At 43.3% G+C, this 15,339-nt stretch overlaps 1 protein-coding gene across 5 annotated transcripts in view; it reads right to left on the reverse strand.

Moving 5' to 3' along the window:
• LMO7 (LIM domain 7) overlaps positions 1 to 14,817 on the reverse strand; it is a 193,826-nt gene extending 179,009 nt beyond the window's left edge. For 2 of the 5 annotated variants that reach the window (XM_057707247.1, XM_057707246.1), the window contains exon 1: positions 14,474 to 14,626. In XM_057707247.1, coding sequence (XP_057563230.1) covers positions 14,474 to 14,533 — 60 coding nt within the window. In that variant the 5' untranslated portion in view covers positions 14,534 to 14,626. Of the gene's footprint in view, positions 1 to 14,473 lie in introns of all 5 variants that reach the window. The other 3 variants (XM_057707240.1, XM_057707242.1, XM_057707248.1) reach the window with 3 other exon arrangements.
• Between the last annotated feature and the right edge of the window lie 522 nt (positions 14,818 to 15,339).

A 15,339-nucleotide genomic window follows, 5' to 3' on the forward strand; every position in this document is an offset into this window, starting at 1 on the left:
GGAATTAATGAGAAGACTCAAAGATACACACACAAAACATGAAAAGTAACTTAAAGGATAAAAAAGATGTATGAAGAATAAAGAATAACTGAAATAACAGCAATGTATACAGCCTTGAAAAAAACAATTTATATGAAAAGAATCTTCATGCACTTAATCTACATACCCTTCTCTCTGATCTGAAACTAGTAGCTGAATGGAAAGCTGCAGTGAGGACAGAACCTATGGCAGTGTTTTCAACAGAATAAATATGGAATTCTCTTCCTTCAACTTAAAAGCTCTCAGGTAAGTCGACTAGCCTTAGATTTATACTGTAAGTCCATTGACAGGAAAGAATCGATCGTAAAGAAGTGCTAAAATGAACTTGAGAGTCCCTAGAGAGAAGAAGGTGACAGAAGTACTACCAAGAGACAGAATTCAGGGAATTCTCTGCGTTTCAGTGGCTGGGACTCTGCACTTTCACTGCCCAGGGCCCGGGTTTGATCCCTGGCGGGGGGGGGGGGGGGGGACTGGGATCTTGTAGGCTGTGCAACGCAGCCAAAAAAAGAAAAAAAAAGAAACAGAATTCATTACTTGTAAGGTATTTGTTCATTTTTAACTTCAAGTCCTTATAAACAAAAGGATATTGATCACAGCTTAAGAACAATACAGAAGGGACTCAATACAGCCCCTTATTTGAAAATCAGAGGTTAGAATACACAGCAAGTTATCTAAGCGCACGTGCGCTCACACACAAACACACACACACATGCCCTCAAAAATTAGCCATCCTAGGAAAGACCCAAAAATGTCATCAATTAATCTATTTTCTGACTGTATAGAGATGCAAGCAGAATAATAACACTAACATGGACACTTACCATTTGTTGATTACCTACACATCTTCCACATTTCTTTTTTTTCTAAGCCTTATCACCACCTTGCAATCCTCATTTTACAGTAGTGTTCAGGCCTAGGGATGCTACGTGTCTTGTCCACGGTCACACATTTTACTCTGGGAACTGCCATGCATGAGCTATGCGTATGCAGTACTACCCCAAGCCCTGCCACTCTCACCACTACATCACGCTAAACACAGAAAAGAAACAGATCCAACATGCCAAAAAAGTACACCTTCGTGGCAAAATTTTAAAATTTTTAAACCTATATTTCCTTTATCATCATCTGTCTTCCGATTTATATGACTTTAAGCTTGAGTCACTAGATCAAAACAATTAAGATATATTTATTCTAAATACTATAAACAAAGTATCATCACCAAGTTATTATCAGCTAAAAACCCTGGGGACAAGAGAGACATTTTCCCTGCTCAGGAAAGAGGAAATAAATTCAGAAGATTAAAATGGCTTCCAGATGATCCTTAGCACGTGAAGGGCGCAGATTTCTACAGGAGAACAGAGTGCTTCAACTTTAGTACTTTATGTAGAGACCAGAATGATGCCTTCAGACCTGTTGTCCTAGAGTGCACTTCCCTTATGCACGAAGGGTTTGTACGTCTAGTATATGTAAGTTGGGGGCAAGGGGTGGCTTTGTTAACACAAATAAAGAGAATATAGATTTCTTGGATAGTTCTTCCTACCTCTTCTCTCAGGGCATGCCTGTCCCTATGCTAAGACTTTCTAGAAGGATTTCCTGAAGCTTCATTTGGCTCCCACATTAACAGCCAAAGCTCTGCTTTCAACAAGTGAAAGACTTCTCGGGACCTCCTAGATGGCACAGTGGTTAAGAATCCGCCTGCTAATGCAGGGGACACGGGTTCGATCCCTGGTCCAGGAAGATCCCACATGCGGTAGAGCAACTAAGCCCGTGAGCCACAACTACTGAGCCTGTGCTCTAGAGCCTGTGAGCCACAACTGTTGGGCCCGTGTGCCACAACTACTGAAGCCCTCACACCTAGAGCCTGTGCTCCGCAACAAAAGAAGCCACGGCAGTGAGGAGCCTGCGCACCACAATGAAGAGTAGCCCCCGCTCACCACAACTAGAGAAAGCCCGGAGCAGCAACAGAGACCCAACTCGGACAATAAATAAATAAATAAGCAAGTAACTTAAAGAAAAAAAAAAAAAGTGAGAGACTTCTCTTGCCAAATTCAATGGCCTTGTTCCATTTTCTTTTCCCTTGATCACTTTCAGTCCTGGACACTGCTGATATTCCTCTTCCTTTCTCTCTTTCATGGAATCAAAGCTTCCCTTAGGACCCCTCACACACTCCTGGTTTTCTGCCTAGCTTTTTGACCACAACCTCTCTTTCCTCTTCCTTTTCTTTTAACAAAAAGACATTTACTCCCAAGGCACACACCTTGATCTTCTAGGTGATATGGTCTTTCCCTTTCACTGCCCCATTCTGTCCCATGGGTTCTAACATCACCTGATGTGGCAGTTACAGAAAAAAAAAAATTAAATTCTCTATCCACAGTGGGCTTGAAATTCTCACTACCTTCAAACAAGCACCTTCCACGCTAAGCAGACTACAAGCTTCACTGTCCTGCCAACAGAACATTCCAAGGGGCCCTTGCTCACACCAGCACCACCTCTACCCAACTCCACTGCCCTGCACACTGTGTTCCACCCATCGTTCTTCTGGTTCAGCTCAAGAAGGACCTTCTCTAAGAGCTTTCACATGCTCCTCCCATCTCCCCGGAGATATGCTGTCCAACACCTTCACATGTATCCCCATGCTGCCCTGGGGCTGTCTCTTCCCTGCCAGGATGAGCCCCAGGGAGAACCCACAAAGCCAGTGCGCCCACCCTCCCCTTCCTATGCGCGCGCGCGCGCACACACACACACACACACACACACACACACTCTCTCTCTCTCTCTCTCTCTCTCTCTAAGCCCATCTCATCCCAACGGCAGGAAGTTATTCAACAGTATCTACTTACATTTTAGTGTGAATTTATACTACATTTATATTAAGTCTAAGCACTTTCTTATGCTTTTTAACTGTGAAATAAGAAAAAGAGAGAGACAGAGGCAGACATATGGAACAGTACAACAGAGCACATACATGCCAAAACAGCAGGTAGAACTGTAAAAGGGGGAGAGAAACAGAGGAAGGTAAATGAGATGGTTGAGAGCTTGAGTTCTCCTGTTGGAAAAATTTAACTTCAAACATCTGTTCTATCAGTATCAGCAGTGCTGGGAAAGAAACTTTACTTCTCTGAGCCACTCTGTTCTCATGTGTAAAGAAATTATATTTACCAGATGGTCACTAGACTTGTGCTGGTAATCACTTGGTAGTGTATACAGATGTCAACTTATAATGCTGTCCACCTGAAACTAACATAATAAAAATTATATTTATGAAAAGAGCACTATCACTTAATCCATGACAGCTAGAGAAATAATTTTTTGAAAGCACGTTAAGAGAAAGTTGGCTTGCATTAAAACAGACAAAAAGTTTCAGTTTCCCTTCTTCCCTCATTTCTGAATGAAGCTCCTTTGGAAACCTGCATTCCTCGGCTTTATATGTCACATCAGAATGATTCCTGAAAGAAGTGATAGGAAGTGCAGCACTTGGAAAACATTAAGAAGACCCTGATGTTTGAGATGGGGCAGAAAGAAGAAGTGATTTTGTTCTCATATTTTTAATTATTTTCTTTTGTTTCTGAACAAGGTAAAGCTATTTTCTGCTTCTCTGTCTCCAGGTAGTTCCTGGGGACGATCTGTGCTCAAGCTGAAGGCCACCAGTCAGGGAGTTGTAAGATCTTTTTCACCACTAATACCCAGAGTTTGATGATGCTGTATTGTCCCCAGTGCGGGATATTCACCTGAGGAGACTCATCTTCAAGTCTTCTAGGATGTTTATTACCGTATGGTACTTAATTGGTTGAGCAAAGTCAATTTCTCATGGTTTAAACTTGCTTTTTAAAAACATGCTTTGAACTTGTTCAATCCAGAACTGAACTTGAAGAAAAACAAAACCAAAAAAACCCTAATACAACAAAACCAACTGGTCTTAGTGAGTGAAGCACAGCCAGAAAGTCAGTCGTATCAGAGTTGGAAAGATACCAAGTATTAAGAATTAAAAGACATTTGTTCATTCATCCATTTATTGAGTGCCTACTACATACCTGGCACTATTCAAGGCTTGAAAACAAATCAAGCCTGTGCACATAAAACACTCATATTCTTGTGGGAGTAACAGCCAAACCAAAAAATATATATCACACAACAGCAAGTGATGGCAAGAACTACGAAGTTTAAGAGAATGGAGTCACAAGGGTGATTATTTTATAGAAAGGGAGATGGGAAAAAGGAAGTATCATTTAAGCTGAGAGCTGAAAAGAGGGAAATGTATTATTCGTGCAGAATGAACAGGAACACAAATACCCTAAAATAAGAACCTTCTTTGCATGTTTGAGGAATAGCGAGAAGCCAGGATGACTAGAGAATGGCAAGCAAAATGGAGAATGGGAGCAGAGATGAGACAGGCAAACAGGGAATAGGTCGTGTCGGGCCCCGTAGACCATGAAAATTCAGATTTTATTCTCATTGTAATGGCAGCCATGGTGCAGGGAGGAGAGGAGAGAGTTGAATGTAAAATCTCTGGTTCACATTTTTAAAGGAGCCTGGCTGGTACTTTGGAAGCAGGGAGGCGATGATGGATACGGTGAGAGGTGGTCAGATTCCGGATGTATCTGAAGATATAGCCACTTGGATTTCTTGACAGACTGGACGTGGGGTAAAAACAAGAGTCAGCAATGGCTTCGAGGTTGGGAACCCGAGCAAGTGGGTGAAGAGTGATGCCATCTACTGCAAGGGGAAACACTGGGGGGATGAGTAGGTGGGTGGTAGGAAGGGAGAGGGACTAAGGACTTTATTTGGAACAAAGTGTGATGTGCTTATTTGACCTACCATTGGAAATCTTGAGTGTGTGTGTGCGTGCACGCATGTGTGTGTGTAAACAAACATATATGAGGGGGGTGTTACAGACAATATCAGGGGGCAGGAATATAAATGTGGAAGCTATTAGCACACATAAAGTGTACAAAGCTATGGACTTGATAACATCCACAAGGGAGAGGTTGTAGACAAAGAAGAGACGACATGGAAAGATGAATGAACCTCGGGACACTCTAATATTTACTCAAATAATTAGGATTCAGCAAAGGAAAATCACAACTATCAAGTAAAATGGGAGAAAAACCCAGAGGGCAATTGAAGGAAATGTTTCAAGAAGGAAGGTGTGGCCAACTGTGTCTGATACTACTGATAAATGGATGATATTTTTACAGGCAATAGAGTAAAATTCCAAATTGATTAGACACCACTCAAGTAAAGGCAAAATGCTCGTTTATTTTCTCCTTTCTCAGGGAGAATGAGAGACCCTAAACTCTAACAAAAAATAATTCCAGAATCAAAGTTTTTAACAAGGTTGGTATCAACCGTCCTTCCTATGAATATTATGAAATGGTTGTATAATAAAATACATCAGGTATTTCCTTCCCAGCTCAGACACCTAAGCCAAATTTAAATCTAGTCAAGAAGGCAAAATCTTTGATCACCATCTTTGCTTCAGTCCTTACAAGTCTAAAACACTAACCAGAAAGTATCCCCATCAAAAACATATATTTCAAAGCACTATACAGTAACAGTCTGTACAATTTCTGGTATACCATGGACTACTTAAAATCAGGTAGCATAAGAGAAAAAAACTGAGACTTTTAGAAATTGTTTAGAGAAGAAGCTAGTTAGATATAATTTATATCCCACTCCAGCTCAAAGTATAACTCAGGGTCATCACATAAAAATGTTTCCCTTTTGTAGCACTTTAAATGGTTTATTGAGCACTTAGAAACACTAGAACATATGAATCTAAAGTCTGCAATTACTCAAGAGTGTCTATTAGCAATACTGTAGCTTACATAATATTTGATCATCAGCTTTCCAGGCACTAACATCACAAGATAGAACCTGTTGTGTGTGCAGGACCTGTCATAACAGAAAGCAGCTAATCTTATAGCTTTAGATGGAACGAAGACTGAGAGCCCATTCTCTTCCTGATTCATAAATCCATCACCATGACTTACTGACCGGTGTTCCTCTTGAATAACAGAGTACACTGATTAAGGTCAGACAGCCTGGGTTCAAATCCCCAACCACCACTTACTAGTCCAAGTGTTTCCTTGAGCAAATTATTTTACCTCTCACCCTCCTTTTTCCTCATCTGAAAAACAAAATAAAACAAACAAAAAAAAACATACCTTTGGGTAATAATAGTCCTTCGTTATAAGAGCACATGGGTATAATGCTCTAGCCACGTGTTCCACATAGTTAAAAAAAAAATACTAGTTGCTTTAATTGTCAGTAACTCATCTATGCTTGTAAAACCTTCACTAGGAGGTAATCCACCCTTCAAGTCAGTCCATTCTGGTGCAGGACAGCTTTTTATTTATAGAAGGGTCCTCAAAATACTTGAGCCAAAAGTCTAACAGCCCAATCAGTTATTACCAGTTCTGCCCTCTGAGCCCACAGAAAACTCTTCTAACCTCTCTCCTTAAGAAAATCCCCCCGTGAACTTAAAAGACAGACGTGATGTCTCTAGGACTGTGCACCATCGTCTAAATGCACGTAAACACCAAACTGAGCATCCTGTACCCAGGAATTAGAACCAGACTTTGAGAAGCCTATCAGAGAGTATTTTACAATCTTTGAAAAGGCTGTTTATGGGGCCGTGTGACGATTCATCTGTAAGTGCAGTGTGAGTGCGCTAAACCTCTGTTTTCAAAGCTGTGTATATATGACAGCTATTATCCTTATTAAGAACTTCGAGTACATCAAAAGTGTTTTTAAAGAAACATACCCAACGATTACCTTTGGAAAGAGTAAACACGGGTGCACATAATTTATCATTTCCTCGGGCTCAAATACATTTTTTGACAGTTAACAGGTTTAAGGAGCTCTATGGACATCAATTAAGTCAACCAACCTTTTGATTGGACACAAAACTTTCGTTTGTTCAACAAGCACTTGAGAACTTTCTGTCGGGGACTATAGGGCACAGGAACAATATGGACAATTCAATCTGCAGATAACAGATGAAAGAGCTCACCTACAGTCTATTTTCTCCAAACTAAAGGAGTAGGGTGAATGTGTTGATACTGCTTGGTTTTTCTTAACTAATGCTCTCAAAACCAGCGCTTTTCTAAAACTCAAATGCTGTTATGTTGAGAAGTGATTTTAAAAACAAGGAGGAGGTAAAAGGAGCCAGTTAATCTCAACAGAAATCCCTGACCACCCAAAGCACTCCTGACATCCAGAGCGAGAGCACGCTGGAGCGCTGCACAGAAGGATAAGAGCCCAACAGGTTGAAAGAATGGCACACTCCTGTCACACAGTCGGGACACTAGCCCTCTCTCAGCCTCAGAGAAGCTTTAAGAATTCCTGTGCTTTACGAATGGCTGACACACGTCAAGGTCCCCTGCTTCCTCAAAACGGCCAACTGTTCCATTCTTCACCTCATAACTATGCAGAGAACTCAATAGTTCCATCTCAAAACAACCCAAAAGCAAAGCAAGACAACTTAGGAGACGCTTCCTCAATGGCCCTACCACGCCCATGACCTTGGAGACTTAGCTCACCAGGCCAGGGGCCCTCTGAGCCTTTTGTGACCTCATTTAGAGAAGGCAAAACCCACCTTGTTTCTACTTCACCCTTCCTCACTGAGTCATCTGTTAGACAAATGTTTAACATCATTAGTGATCTGAGAAAATGTAGAACATACATCTTTCATCTATTTATTGAGAGGGAAAATGCAAATGACAATTTCCCATTCTGGCCAGAAAAATGAGAGGCCTGGAGCCCCCAAACCCTACTCACAGCTGCAAATTAGCACAAAGTGTTCAGAGGGTAACTTGGTGATGTGTATCAAGAACCATAATATCATTCATTTCCTTTGGCTCAAGGAGTTCATTTCTCTTGCTGCTTCAAGAACACTCTGTTTTATTAAAGGTACAAGTTCCTGGTATTTTCCCCCATTTTAAGAAAAGATTCTCATGCCGCAGCTAAGAAGTCTGCATGCCACAATGACGATCCCGCGTGCCCCAACTGAGAGCTGGCTCAGCCAAAATAAATAAATATTAAAAATTTTATAAAAAGGTCCACTTCTAGCTTTCAGTGTCCCAGTACATTGGAAGGATCCAGAATGACTGACACTGCTAGAATTCTCCTACTTCCTCAGGAAATACCTTGTCATATCTGTTTACCCTTCCTGGAATCAAGCTATTCAATAGCATCTCTGCCCTAGTTCCTATCTGTGTGAACCAGTTCCTTCCAAAGAGAATTTTGTGAACGCCCTCATCTCTTGCCACCGCCCCCCCGTCCTAGTATCCTTTCTTATTTGCTAAATAAAGATGATGTGTTTAAGAAACAGTAAGATGCTGCATAAAGAAAAAAGAAAAGAACTGACATCAAGACACTCCTTGGCTGCTCACAACTGCCCGGAGCAACCTATGATGCCAGAAATCAGAGGAGCGGAGAGGTAAAAACTGATGTGCGCTTCTGCAAGGAAACCCTCGTGAGTGGTAAAAATATTCGATAACTTGATTGGGCTGCTGGGTACATGGGCCTATACATTTGACAAAAGGGTTATCCTGCAACTCTACACTTAAAATCTATGCATTTCACTGCATGCAAAGATTATCTGAACAAAAATACTCTGTACGCAACCTTGAGATCTCTCAACAAGTTACGAAGCCATAATGTTCCAGCCCAGTGGGCAGATGTGTTCACCCCACACCAGCCTCGGCTCAAATGCTGCCTCCTAAACACCATCACTACACACTGTGCAAGATCCCATCATGGCACTCATCTGACAGTGTGGTAGGGTTTGTTTGCATGTCTGCTCCTCATGGGGTGCGCTCTGTCTGGAAGTCCTAAAGAGACTAAGAATTTGGCAACTGAATCAATAAGCCCAGCAAGTGCCTCGTACAGAGTAGGCACTTGATAGGCATTTTTTGGATAACAAAACAACTGAATGTAAGTCCCCATGAGGGAAACCATTAACTAGAAGGCAGGAGTAGAGCGACATCCCTCAGGAACAGGGTTGGGCAGAAGAGGAAATACTGAGTACACAGGCAAGTACACACTGGTACCCAGATGAAAGCATATCTTGTATCTGGTCCCAACCCACTGCCGAAGCAACAAGCTCCGCTTTGGACCCTGACTTCTCTTCCAGGAGGAGGAGGAATGAGTCCTGGTCCTCGGGTTCCTTTAAAGCTACAGCCTTAAGATTGTATTAATACTTTCACTCAACAAGTATTGACCAGGCACTGTGCCAAATCCTCAAGATAAGATACTGTACCTGGGACTTCCTAGGTAGCGCAGTGGTTAAGAATCCACCTGCCAATGCAGGGGACACGAGTTTGATCCCTGGTCCGGGAAGATCCCACATGCCATGGAGCAACTAAGCCCGTGCACTACAACTATTGAGCCTGTGTGCCACAACTACTGAAGCCTGCACGCCTAAAGCCTGTGCTCCGCAACAAGAGAAGGCACTGCATAGAGAAGCCTGCTCACCACAATGAAGAGTAGCCCCCACTCGCCACAACTAGAGAAAGCTCATGTGCAGCAACAAAGACCCATCACAACTAATAAATACATACATACACACATAAATAAATAAATTTAAAAAAAAAAGATATTGTTCCTGTCCTCAGTTAGCTCCTGGTCTAATATGGCAAAATGGATGTCATTATACCACGGACTGCAAAAAGAGAAATCCACACAAGCAATAGAGACAAGGAAAGGATGAGTCGGGTGGAGGCTTGGTGGCTCAGAAAAGCCTTCACCTAAAGGTTGACTGTAGAGCCCAAGTACAGAGGAATGAAGAGAAGGAACAGGTATTAGGTAAACAAGGAATAACAAGTTTTCCACACACAACAGCCTGGAGGTGAGAAAACGGCACCCTGTGCAAGGCGAAACACAAGCAAGGGTTAGAAGCACTAATTCCTGTACAGTCAGCATCTCATTCAACTGGCATAACCACCACGGAAGGTTCAAAGAAGAAAAGTGAGGCCTACAGGATTGAAGTAGCTGAGCCAGGACGTGAACAACGATTTGATTCCAAAACAGTGCTTTTTTTTTTTTTTTTTTTTTTTTTTTCAGTTTTATTGTGATTCAATTAATACACAGCTCTGTATAAGTTCAAGGTGTACCACCTAACGATTTGACATATACTGTGAGATGATCACCACGGTAAGCTCCTCATATAGTTACAAAAATATTTCCTTTCTTGTGATGAGAACTTTTAAAATTTACTCTCTTAGCAACTTTCACATATCCCGTACAGCAGTGTTAATTGTAGTCATCATGAATTGGATGAAGGTGGTCAAAAGGTACAAACTTCTAGTTATAAGATAAATTAAGTTCTGGGGATGTGTGTATAAATCTGTGCTCTTAGTCGCTACGCTAACTGGCAACTATGCAAATAATAACGGAGAAAATGAGCAAAAATAAAGATAGATACACAGACAGAGACCAGATTGCAAAGGGCTGTGAATGCTACACTTCACAGCTTAATGGAAATGAAGACTTTAAAATCTTTTCATGACTCCTCAGAAAACAAAAATCAAACTCAGGTTTATATTCTGAAAAACTCATTTTAATTGCAACAGCTAATATAAGAATTGCTTTCTAACATTTAAAATTTTAAACAAATTTTACCATCAGAGTCTTTTCAAGTTTAATATCTGTTCATTGAAATTATATATAATTACCAGAAATGTTTCTATGAATTCAGCAACATTTTCAAATGCATGTTTACGTCGCTCTACATCCATTTGAAAAGCAACAGTACAAATCGAGAGACCTTCAGTGAGTCTACAGACAACAATGGTATGCACTGAGGATTTAATAAGCACACCCAGCAAACCCTTTCACACCAGACCACAGGTTGGAAACCACCAATAGAAGAGTTGCAGTTTAAGAGAAAGAGGGAAACCACTTAGGTGAATTTTATAAATATCAATGGGGAACACACAGAGTGCAATTCTTTAAAAATTTAGCACTAAAGGCAAACAAAAGTGACGACCAGCACACAACCCCCAAAGGACAAAAATGGGGCAGGCGGAGAAACAGACTAGTTGGAAGTAACTGGGAAAGGATTCATATTCTGGTGCCAGGCATGGCAATGAGCTGAAATTGGCACCCCTTTGGTCCTTCTACAGGGTGACAGTGATACTGAAAACATCGAACCCAGAGATAACAGGACAGGCAGGTGAGCAGACAGGTGTTGAATTAAGTTAGCCTGTGCTGCTCCAGTCATAAAAATTACTACTGTGTTTAAACCTCAACCTAGATAGGCACATTAAGTCACAGACTGGAATGGGTGACCAACCAATGCAATGAGCAATATACCCAGTTTTCAATCTCACTGGTATTTTGTCTTTATCACAGGTTTTTAAATGCCCCACCCCCCAAACAGAGAGACAGAGGCAACTATTAGGTACAGAAAATTAAAAGGTGCTACAGAAAACGACTAAAATTAGAGGGTCTGGGCTTCATTTTCTACCACTTCCACTCCCACTCCACGACCTTGCTGGAATCGAGCTTCCCCTCTGCCTTTGCCTTCAAACCATTACATTATTTGGCTTTCAATCCATGTTTAATCATAAACTGGCTCACTACATTATTAATATTCCACACTGCATTTCCAACCAGATACTAATCTAATATCGTGATACTGAATTACCTTAAAAAGTTATGTTCCTACATTTGTTTTGATTTCAAACATGAAACTAACCAGAAGTTAAGTACATATACGCTTTTAAATATCAGAGCACAATTTGAAATACACAAAAAAGAGTCACAGAATGACAATAATTGGGAGACTAACAAGCACTAGCCCTCACTTTCCCCTTTCCCCTCCTCCTCTCAAAACAAAACAAACAAGACTTTAAGTCTGGTTGTGGGAATACCACATCCGTTATTTAAAATCACTGATGGAGAATGGAAATGGCAAGGTCATAGAGCCATGGACTCTGATCATCTTTGAGATTTACAAGGTTATTGAAGTTTTTTGACCTTGGGCTACTCAAAGCTGCAGCTGAGACTAAAGGTAGCAGATTATATGGATATTACATGCAATATATATAATATGTATATTATAGTATACAACATATTAGTAGTACTTTTTTGTGTTATATGTATATACATACATATATGAATGTTAAAATGATTTACATAACATAATACATATGTTTACATATGTGTGTATATATATAAACATATATATATGAATGAACCACTTATGCTTCAATGCATGTGGAGGAAAGTATGACAGAAATGGAAAAATAGAGCAAGAATATTAGTAAGTGGGAGAAAGATTTACACTATAATCTTCCTTGCTTTCCACAATACTTTATAAAATACACTTTGGAGTCAATATTGTATCTTCAAATTAGGGGTTCTCAGAGTTAAGAGGTTGTGGCAATGAGACCGTCACTCATTCGGCTTCTTTTGGCCAGAGCCATATTTTAAAGTATGTGCTCTGGTTGTAAAGGCAAAGCTACAGAGACGGATAAATGTGGACACTAACTGGAGCAATAACATAAACCTAACAATGAACACCATGCTGCCACTTCAATGTCCCAAGTATACCAAAAGTGTACGCGAATATGTAAATGATGCACATATCTTCGATGAACGCACTGCCTTGCTGCCTGCGGCACTAGAAAAAAAAAGTCACTTGATGTTAATTTCATAAGCGTTAACCATATTAAAATGATATGGCGAAGGCTTTAGAAAGACTCGGCTTTCTGCTAATGATGAACACAGCACTTCACAGAGTTGCCAGATCATTGCTGATGAACACTTTTAGGTGGAGTGGGATGGGGGTGGGAAGAGGAGCACATTTGCCAGGCACCTGGGATGGCCTTTCTCACAACACACCTCCCCAGAGTTTACTACATACACATTTCTCACAGAAATCGTATCCAATTATAAGCAAGCTATCACAAAAAAAAAGGAATGTTTAGATTTCAAAAATCTGTATACTAAAAAAGGAAAGGATGTGAAATCAGCCACAGTCACAGATTTCTTGACACAAATACACAACCTGCAGATACAAACTCCACACAGGAGCCTTGTATGGCCAAAAAAGTATCCCCGTGTTTCTTCCCTTCTCCCTCTCTCCATCCCCAACATTCAAACACAGAAGGGCGAGTTTAATTTCTAAAATTAGGCAGTACACATACTGCTAATGGAAAATTACCTTTGGAAGACTTGACTTTTCAAGGTTTATGGATGGGGGAAGTTATTTCTCTTAACTACACTGCTGGAATTTTTCCACTCTCATTTCAATTCCGAATACAGTGTTCATTCTTCTCCCAACCTTCCCAAGCTCTCCCCTCACACCTTCCTAAGTCACCTTCAAACCAGCTCAAAGTTTCAGTACAAAAAGATGGCAAAACTAATTTCTTAGACGCCCCCCACCCACTGTCTACTGGGTAATGATACATTCACTTTCCTTTAGTGTGAAAAATATAACATTTAAAGTTTATTCTTTTTTTCCACGTACATACCTTTATTTCTTTAAGGAGAAATGAATTACTTTAAAATACTGTTTGCTTTGGGATTCTTGAATATGTTGTTTTTCCCATGGACTAACCTTTAATCCTAATTTGAATTTTTAAATACGTTGAATAGACCAGCATGTGGCATCAATAACTCCTAAATGACTGCGAGGCTGGTAAAGACAATACTCTTCTAACAAGCAATGTTTCCTGACTCACATCTGCTTGGAAGATTTCTTTAGCATCATTATAAAAGTTATCTTTTTCATGCAATAAGATAACGGCTAGAAGTCCTGGTATTAACTTTCTACAGACAAACGTAACCCTAAGGCATTGATCAAGGAACTTCCAAGAGACCATGCCCTTTTTAACGGCAAAGAGGGTAACGGCAGATCTCCTCCCTGAGGCAACAGCAGGGAAAATAACAACCCTTGAATGAGTGATTTCAGGATATCTTAGTCCAACCAGCTTTGGAAAACGTACGAGCCCTGACCCACACTGCCTGGGGTCCAGAAGCTGCCTCGGAGAAAGCATCGCTCCAGGTGCGCCACAGGTGTCTAACCTCCTCCATCTGACCACCCACACAACACACTGCCCAAGCAGGTATGTTTCAGTCATCTCCATTTCTAGCCACCCCAAAGACACGCACCGGGGACCCTGGGCCGTCTCTGCCCTGCAGAGACATCCCGGGCGTCCTGGCGCGGACGTGGGCTGGTCCACAGGGATGCGCGGTCCCCAAACCCGCGGGGCCAAGCTCCCGACTCTGCCCTGGCAGAGGAGCTCCGGGGAAGCCTGCGAGACCGTCGAGGGGAGGGCAACGCTGGACGTTAAATCGCTGGACGTTAAATCACAGGAGACGCAGAACTTGCAAAGTCCCCCAAACTTCTGCGCGCACCAGCTCCCGACTGGCGGGAGCGGCCCCGAGGCCACCAACTCGTGCGGAAAGGAGTAAAGGCACTCACCTCCACCCATCTCTGGGCCTCGGCGAACGCTAGGGCGCAGTCGGCCTCCGCCTCCTCCATCCCTTCCAGAACTAGGGGGAGAGGGGGAGAGAGAGACGTAGGTGGGTGCGCGGAAAGGCAGGGGTGCGGCGCGCGTCCGGCCCGCTGCCCCGGCCTCTCTCTGGCTGCAAGACGCCCGGGCTCTCTAACCCTTTGTGGCGCTCTGCAGTTCGGGAAAGTTTCGAACCCACAAAAACTCGAAGACGTGGCTTTCTCTAAACTCCAGAGAACGGCGCCGAGACCCGGGCAGAGCGCGGGAGGCGGCGGGGGTGACCAGAGGCGGCGCGCGGCACCAGCCCCGAGGACTGTTTGGACTTCAAAAGTCGCAGCGCGGCCGCCGCCCTCCCGGAATGCCCCGCCCCGGCGCACCCCGGCCGCCCACCCCCGGCCGCCCAGTCGCCGCTTCCGTCGCCCCGCCCGCCCCCCGCCGCCGCCGCCTTTGTGGTCTCACAGGCTGGGCCGGGGGATGCCACCGTCCGCCAAGAGGCCGTGGCCCGGGCCGCGCTCCCGCTCCCGCGCCCCCAGCCCGGCGGGGATGCGCCCCCGCGCCCGCATCCTGTCCGCATCCTTTCCCGCCTCCGCCCGCCTGGACGCCTCCCCTCCCCGGAGCCCCGGGAAGCGGCGGCCGCCCGGCCCGCCTGACATACCGGGAATAGCTGCACACAATTGCACCTTTCCGGGCCAAGAAACGTCCCCCGCGGTGGAGCGCGGCGCGGCCCGGCCCGCCGCCCTCACCTGCGGCCCGGCTTCGCCGCGCGCAGCTCTCGCTCCGGCGGAGTCCGCGGCGCGCCCGCCCCGCCGCCAGGTGCGGACGTTCCCACTCCCGG

This window comes from Hippopotamus amphibius, chromosome 14 (assembly GCF_030028045.1).
Source record: "Hippopotamus amphibius kiboko isolate mHipAmp2 chromosome 14, mHipAmp2.hap2, whole genome shotgun sequence".
Lineage (NCBI taxonomy): Eukaryota > Metazoa > Chordata > Mammalia > Artiodactyla > Hippopotamidae > Hippopotamus > Hippopotamus amphibius.